This window comes from Sesamum indicum, linkage group LG7 (genome assembly GCF_000512975.1).
Source record: "Sesamum indicum cultivar Zhongzhi No. 13 linkage group LG7, S_indicum_v1.0, whole genome shotgun sequence".
NCBI classification, from domain to species: domain Eukaryota; kingdom Viridiplantae; phylum Streptophyta; class Magnoliopsida; order Lamiales; family Pedaliaceae; genus Sesamum; species Sesamum indicum.
Genome location: NC_026151.1, coordinates 10,366,376 through 10,375,155, shown reverse-complemented (window position 1 = coordinate 10,375,155; position 8,780 = coordinate 10,366,376). Strand labels below are relative to the sequence as shown.

The 8,780-nt window shown below is 32.1% G+C and overlaps 2 protein-coding genes across 2 annotated transcripts in view; one reads left to right on the top strand and one right to left on the bottom strand.

Annotated features, from left to right (window-relative positions):
• The window catches only part of LOC105167195 (U-box domain-containing protein 62), a gene marked incomplete in the record, with an annotated part of 4,262 nt that extends 3,505 nt beyond the window's left edge, over positions 1-757 (bottom strand). The window contains 2 exon segments of the mRNA XM_020695241.1: positions 1-62; positions 161-757. Coding sequence (XP_020550900.1) covers positions 1-62; positions 161-644 — 546 coding nt within the window.
• On the top strand, positions 2,975-5,622 carry LOC105166977. Its single transcript, XM_011086515.2, has 4 exons — positions 2,975-3,324; positions 3,574-3,733; positions 4,263-4,387; positions 4,784-5,622. Exons 1-4 carry the CDS (start codon positions 3,193-3,195, stop codon positions 5,216-5,218), a joined length of 852 nt encoding a protein of 283 aa, XP_011084817.1. The 5' UTR covers positions 2,975-3,192; the 3' UTR covers positions 5,219-5,622.

The window sequence follows — 8,780 nt, the reverse complement described above, 5'->3', positions numbered from 1 at the left end:
ACTACTATTATTGCCATTATTGCTGTCATTTCCACTCTGCGCCATATTTCCTTCTTTGATTCCTAAGATACAACAGAAAATAAATGAATCGCTGTACAACTCAATTCACTTTCCAAGAGCGCGAAAGAGAAAGATTAAAGCTTTTACTTCATTTAATCACCTAATGCCGAAATGTGTTTCATTTTCTGACTATTACAGCTATCATGATATCTTTCCTTCTGATTACCGTCACTGATTTTAGCGATGGTGACAATATTCTCCAAATTGTTCTCTAGTTCTTCTTCCTCCTCCTCATCGTCGTCATCATCATCGTCGCCGTTATCGTCTTCCTCGTCATCCTCCTCCGACGCCTCGCCGCCGGAGCTACGACTGTTGGCACTCCATTGGTGGCGAAACTGGGCTGCTTGCGGCGGCGGCGGCTGCTGGGGCTGGAGTGGAGTTGAGAAATAGTGGTGGTGATCGCGGAAGCTGGCGGTGAGCTCTCGGGTGGCAGCTTTAGTGCAGGGATCACCAGTGGAGGTGGGGTGGCGGCGCGGCGGCTGTGGCCCACAAGCGAAAGCTTCGGAAAAAACCAGCTGAGGATGCTGGTTGAGGCCGTTGTGCATTTGTTGGGGTGGAACCATGCCCAGCTTTTCAGAAGCCATTTTTAGGGTTAGGGATTGAGTGGGAGTTGGAGAGTGGGAACAGGGAAATATTAGGGTCAGTGTTGGGGGTAAAATTAGGGCGCGACGGCGTCGTGTTGGGATGCATTTCAACTTTCAAGTGCGAGTAGTGGTAAGCATGGAAAGGGAATGATGGGGACTGGTCGGGGGGCAGAAGGGCAACGGTCAACTGCCCCTGCCACACCCTTCAATTGCCCAAATTACAATTTTAACCTTATGTGATAGAATTTTAATATTTTTAATCTTTTATACATGTAGTCGCATAAATTCCATAAGATAGAAAATTAAGTAAGTAAAAAAAATTCAATTTTAAAATTTATTTTAAAAATATCATAAAATAAATAATTAAATATATCTAATGTTCTTATTTCTTGAATTATTTTTAAATTTTTTGTAAAATAAAAAATTAAAAATACTGAAACCCCTATCTATGTGAGTCAAAGTGTAATTTTGCCCCTTGAATTCCCCCGTTTTCTTTTACATTTTCTTTCTTACTTTACCTTTCTTATAATATTATCTTATAATTTTTAATTAATTATTAATTTTTATAAGATGATTTTTTTTAAAAATATAATTTTATTTTATTTATTTTATCAAGAAGATGATAGAAAATAAAAAATAGAATAAATTGGAGGAATTCATCTTAGAATTTTATTTATTAAATATATATAGTTGATTAAAGCATTATATTAAATAAACACCAATTAGTTATTATAACACCCTCCCACTTAACCCATAATATATATTTATATTTGTAGGTTTTAAATTAGCATTTTATTACTTCTATAAAATATTTTATTTGAGTATGAGATTTAAATATTTTTTTCAAAACTTTTATAATTATTCTTAAATTAGTTACCCTGCATCACTACTTTATATAAAGGGTACTTTTAGTGGGGAAAAGGATTATAAATTCATGCATTTTATAAGAATATTATTACTTCTATAAAATATTTTATTTGAGTATGAGATTTAAATATTTTTTTCAAAACTTTTATAATTATTCTTAAATTAGTTACCCTGCATCACTACTTTATATAAAGGGTACTTTTAGTGGGGAAAAGGATTATAAATTCATGCATTTTATATACAATATTTCTGAAGTTTATAAATTATTAAATTATTTTAAAAATAAATTATACTGTTTTGATAAATGGACCTTATAAGGTATTAATGTTAATAAACTGAAATAATTTTAATGTCACTTGTTAAAATCTCAATGAGATGAGTTTGGATGAGAAGAAAATAAATTTGAATGTGCAATTTTATAAAATAATAAAATATAATAATTATAATTTATGTTATATTATTTTTTTTAAAATAAAAAAATATATTGAATATCTGTTCTGGATGATAAAATAATATAATTTACCTAAAATTAACTCCAAACAAAGCAAAGCTTTCACACCAGAGTAAATTTTAGTGGTGAAGCATTTTCCATAACATTTTTGTGGTTACATGTCTTAGAGTTGTAAATGATTCAAGTCAACTCCATTATATTATTATTTTAATTTGTTTAAATTGTTTTCAATCTTCAAAATTTATATTTGATTATTGATTTGGTCGAGTTCACACGAGCTTTAATTGAATCAGGCGTGAGTCGAGTTCGAGTGTTTTGATATTTTTAATTATATTTAATTATTTTTATACTAATCAAATCGAGTTTAAACGTTTATCGAAAAAAAATGTTTGAATTTGGTTTACTAACTTTAACAAATCAAGTTCAAACGAGTTTTACCAATCATTTTTCAATTGAGTATAGAGTAGTTTGATTAATTTTTCGACCTTATACATGTTGCCCATATACTTTGTTACAAAAATATGATAAAGTAAAAGATAAATTATAATGGGCTCCCCTAAGGTTTTGTATAATTACGAATACTTTCTCATTGTTTGAAAAAATTAAAAATGTCCTCTGATGTTTGATGAAATTATGTAGTCCTTAGTTGGAGGACTAAAATTGTCAACTTTGCCCTTATTATATTTTTATTTTCTTTAGAAAAACTAAAAATTATTAAAAGAAAAAAAAAAGGAAAATCGTATGAGGTGGATAAAAAAATTATAGTCCATAAAAAAATTTATAAATTTTTTAAAAATAAGTAAAATTATAATTTATAGTTCATAATGATATTTTGATAAATTTATTGCAAAATATGAATAAAAATTTAATGAACTAAACTAATTATTAAGAGTTTAGATGTGCTGGTTGTAATTTATGCTTAAAGAAAGAAAAGGACACCTCCAATTTCAGTTGCCAAAGTTTGACAAAGTTTGCAAAAAGAACATTTCAGTTAAGCCGTGTTGACGTTGACGCACAGGCAATCCTCAATTACTCCGTCAACGTTGTCCCTTCTTCCAAACCTTTCCATCCACTTGCCTTGTAGTTTCCTTCGAGTTTGAGTAGACAAGAAAATAATGTTAAACCCGGACTCGTTCTTGTTTTTTCCACGGACTCATATCACAAGGGTCCGCACCAATTCAAACCCCCATCAGAATTCTCACCGCAGATTCTGATCCAAAATCCAGAACAATGAAGTGTTTAAGGACAGTCCTCCTCGTAATTTTCTTGATTTGTTTTGTCCCACGTCAGTCCAGTGGCTCTTTTCTTGTAAATTTCAGAAAACTAGTTGAGGATCATCATAATCCAAAGCCAACTGATCAGGTAGAGAACCCAGAAACTTTTATTATTATTCTGTTCGTTTTATTTTTTTAATTTGTTTTTCTTCGTTTTTGGAAGTTTTTAGTGTACTTTGTTTTGTATCTTATGTTAGTGTCGAATGAATAAGGATACGGCAAGTTAAAGCATGTTAAACTCTGTGTTCGGAAAAAATACATGCAAATATTTATAATGCTTTTGTTTCTGTTGAAGGTTTTGTTTAATTATCTGATCATGGGGCCTGTTTGTTTATAGATATCTCCATCTCCTAGCCCTGTTCCAGCAGCGAATTTTGATTCTGGGAATGGTCAAAGTCATGGGATACGGACACAGGAAGAAAATTGCGATAAGGTGTCTAATAAGTGTGATATTAAGGATTACAGCATTACTGCCTGCGTTCCTTTTGTCGGAAACGGTAAGTTTTCTTGTCCTGTCATATGTTTCTGTCTGTATAAATGTAAATGGATTCTTAGTTATGCAATCTAGTGTATTTTCTGGTGAGTATGATTTTAAGCTAATGGCATTAACAAGATTCTTGTTTCGCGGTTGCATCTAGTTATATTGTTTTAGGCAAACGAGTAAGAAGGTTGAAGAGTTAGACAAAAGAGATAGAGTGAGAGTGGTAATGAAATCATGTCTATCATGGGATGTGTTCATGTCGGAACTTCAAGAAATTAGCATTTAACGTTATCAACAATGTGAATCCAGAAGTTCTTGAAATTCCATTGAGGGAGTATTTATGGTAGAACGAATTTTACATTTAGAAATATAAGTGGAAAGCAAAATCAAGAACTTCCTTAAAGTCGATGAAGAATTGATACTAAGATGAATAGGAGTTTATGGATGCTTGAGAAGCGACATAATTGTCCATACTTAAAACAGATTATTCATATAAATTGTCAACATCACACATAGTCGAGCTCAGATATCTATTTGGCTGGCAGGATCTCAAGCGTCGTATGTGCTTGTCCTGAATGGTGGTGAGAGCGCTCTCAAACTAAATATCGTTGTCCGTCCTGCGAACATTAACCTGGAGGATATAGAAATATCTGGACATGAAATCAAGAAGGTACCAATGCCCCCGTTTTTCTCTCACTGACATTTATGAAATTCCTTCAATAATTATAGCATGTATATGTTGTCATGTTGGATATGTCAAGAGGAAAAGGATAAGGAAAATGTTCACATTTATCTTGCACATTAATTAACATCTACTCCACTTACCACCGCGGTTTTCTTTGGGAATCAACCATGATTAGAACACGGAAGGAAAACATAGCATTTTCTGTTATTCTGAGACTATATCAAAGATCGAACTAGCAATGGTACTTTAGTTTACATGGTTTTCCTACACATGGAGAGTTAGAGTTTGCAACCCGAATATTTTAAATGAAAGATAATGGCACGCATGATGAGATTCTCCAGTTCAAATTATGTTGACATTTGCTTGCTTCAATTGGATCAGGTAAATTTGCCTTCAACTGCAGGAGGAAGTTCTTCAATTTTGCTAAATGTTGGAAATCAAGACTGTATAATCAAGACAGGAGCTTTGGTGCCGCAAGGTTTTTATACAACTTATTTGACGCCTATCACCGGGACGTACCTATTCTTTGTGGCTGCTATTTTCGTCGGAGGCACTTGGGCCTGCTTCAAGGTGGTGAAGAGGAAACGACACCTCGATGGAGTTCCATATCGGGAGCTTGAAATGGAGCAGCAAGAATCCGACCCTTCCTTCGTCACTGAAACACCCAAGAGTTGGGATCAGAATTGGGACGATGACTGGGATGAGGAGAAGGCAGTGAAATCACCGGGCGGGAAACATAATGGGAAAGTTTCGGAGAACGGCGAGTCTTTGAAGTACATCGATACGACTCAATGGGGAAGCGATTGGGACGATTAGGACAGATGTAGAGCAGCCTCATTCATTTTGGGACAACCTACGTCACGTATTGGATGGTCGAAAAAGGTGATGAAAATAGGGATTATAGCCCGGACGTATGAGAACATAGGATTTTACACAGGTGGTCCTGGTGGAAGGATGTTGCTGGTTCCAGCACAAACAATTTTGTCATACTTCTCTCGTCATTTTCTTACACATACAAGATACTGGTCCCTTGATGTTTCACCTCCTTGTAAGCTTAACCTAATTTTTCTGTCAGTTTGAAGCAGCTAGCATCGGAGGCATAGGATTAGCGCTGCTTGGCAGGTATGTAAACAAATTGAGTTCGAGAATGTTACTTCAAGCTTATAAAAACTTTTATAGAGTTTCAAATATTGTATTTGAAATTGGTTTTGGTAATGAAATTTGAGTTTGAGACGTTGAACATGAGTCGAGCTTGAGTAGTTTGATTACACTGTGATAGTTTGATGTTTTTACTATTATTTTTTGGCATTTAAGAGAAGGGGTGTTAGGTTGTATAAAGTGGTTGCTTGCCTTGTACCAACCAGTTCATGATTATGAGGATAAAATGCATAAAAGTTGAACTTTCATCTTTTGGGAAAGGTCTCCTAAATATCCTGCAAGACAAGGTTCCAACGATGGAAATGTCCGGATTATAACAAGTCACTGGGGTCACTTAAAGCTGTGTTTACTTTAAATGATTGGGCTGGATATTACAAAATATTCAGACCTATCACTCGTTTATTTACAAATACTCTGGTCCATTATTAATCCCACCAGTTGGATATCCGGCCTATCACTTGTTTACTTGTAAATATCTTGGTCCGTTATTAACCTCACAACGCTGTTATCGGCCTCGATAAATGCATGATATGATCCCAATTAACTTGGCGGGGTAATAAATCGAACGAGGTTTAAAGTGTGACAATTTTATTTCATCCCACACTTAATTCATTATTAATTTATACCAATCTAATTTCATTACTCGAAGTAAACGAGCCCCTCGAGGTTTAAATTATAGGGAATAAATATATTAAAAAGGTATATTTATAAATATCATCGAGTTGTACAATTTCACATAAATTATTGATACAATATTTGATAATACAGTCATATGAGTTCATACATACATACTCAATTTTGAATTAGGTTGGATTCGTGTCAAAACGATATGACGTTGTGTACACAAATTCTATTAGAATGACTAAAATGGACAAAGTATTATTATAATCAAATAAATTGTTATTTCTTGACATATTCTGTTTTAAACGTATTTAAAATACTTTTATAAATAGTACACTAGTTTAAAATCACAAATAGAAATTTAATAGATAATCTTTTTACAGTAATAAAAAAAATGACGAATTATTACCTAAACTTTTGAATAAAAATAATACATATGTAAAGTCATGCTAGTCGAATATTAATATATTTATATATTTGATATTTTCTTTATTAACGTAATGATTATTTCTACTCGTATAATTTAGAATGTCTTGGATTTATATTTTTCAGTAAATATAATCAATATCAATCTTATTTTAATTAAGTATAATATTTTAATATTAAGTAATGAAGTACTTTCTCTTTTTTTAATATAAAAAAATTAAATAGCAAAAATAAATAAATCATATAGAGAGAGGGGAGTGTGTGTGTGTGTGTGTGAGAGAGAGAGAGAGAGAGGGGGGGGAGTGTCTATGGGGGAGAGAGGATGTGTAACTGTATGAATGGAGATATTTTTGTCTTATAACATACTAATTTTATATAGCCTATAAGATCTTATAAAAAAAAAAAACTAAGAAAGTTAACTTTCTTTTTTAAAGAGGTTATAAGATTTAAAACATCTTATTTTGAGATTTTATAAACTTTTTAAAAGAAAATTAGCCAAATAAATATTTAAAACTTATAAAACGTTTTGAAAAACTTATAAACCTGACAAACACCCTCTTAATGTGGAGCATATTTTGGAAGAGATGCATTGTTCAATGTTCATCCAATTCCAACATTATGGGCTCTCAAGAACCCCACTACTGTGTGTTTTCTCCATGCCTGTGTGTTTCTTTTCTTACATTCTATGCTCTTAAAAACAAAAGAAATGTCCATCCCTGTTTACAGAGATGATCGCATTTCTCAATAAAGCAAAAGGGCCTGACTGAATTGTGATGTTCAAATTGATCACTTTTGATTATCCTAAGACAACCTTTCTCTTGCTTTCATGTCTGCTCCATATTGCTTGCTTTATTCTTTATCTTCTAAATTGATCCACATTTATTAATGATTGTAATAATTGTTTTGATCAAGGAAGAGACAACCTTTTTTTTCCTTGTGATAATTCAGATACTTTAATTATTTAATACTAATGTTTGATTCTTGTGGTTGAGTTCGCGAAACGATTAATATTTTTCTATTATTATTTTTAAGAAGTCATAAACGATATAATTATAATAAAATTCAATCACAAATACGTTCTTGATTTATGACAGAATGAATTCTCTAATAATAATTTTTTTATTAAAAAAAAGAAAGAAAAAAAGTATTTAGGGTTGTTGCATTAAATTATGTTATGCTTCTTGGATTTTCGTTTAAAGAAAAAAGAAAAACTTTGATTGGTTTTCTTGGACTGCTAAATACTATTTAGACCAACTTTATTGTTTTAATCAAATAAAATTTAATTAAAACATTAAAAATTATCTTCTCTTTCAATTGTTTTCCTTCCATATTCTTCCTTTCCCTCCAATCCAAAAATATTATATTTTTTAAGTACCTAAGATTCCAAGAAAGGGACATGATAATTACTCACTTGTGGTGATCAAAGTGTGCTTCTTGAGAATGCATGCCTGTAATAAAAATAATTCAATAAATAAATGTAGTTATAATTGTCCCATGTGGTAGCTTATGTTGAAAATGCCAATTGGTTAGGTTGTCTTGGGCCCAACACCATTTATGTCTTCAAACTTTAGCCTAAATTTGCATTAGGGTTAAAGGGACAACTCATTTTGGTCAAGAATTCACATGCTCCTAACAAATTCTTAACTACTACAATAATAAAAAATGTATTTATTGTAATTTCAGAAAAATTTTGGGGTCTTAAGGATACCTCAGAATTATGTATGACGAATTTAATGTTGTATAAATGATCTTGATTATCTTTCGACTCAAAGATTGATCTCAAAAAAATATGCAATAGAGGAACCGTCACAAAAATTCGATATCTAACTTGTATTCACTGGATGGATGATCTTGATTGTCCTTGAATCCAAAGTGTCGGCCCTAGAAAAATAATATTCAGTTCAATTAATTACAATCATTCAATATGAATTTTGTATGTGTCTATTACATAGACGGTCTTAATTGTCTTTAGACTCAAAACGCTGATCCTCGACAAATGTTCATGCAAACTCATTGGATGCTTTTCATTATATTTGGAGTAATGTTAATATTTTTCTGTCTAATTTAAATATTAACTTCTAGTGGAAGATAACATCAACAATAGTTGAAAATGCAGAAAGAAATGCATACAAAGAGATGAGTTTTCCAAGCAAGAAAAGGCCATGAGGGATAA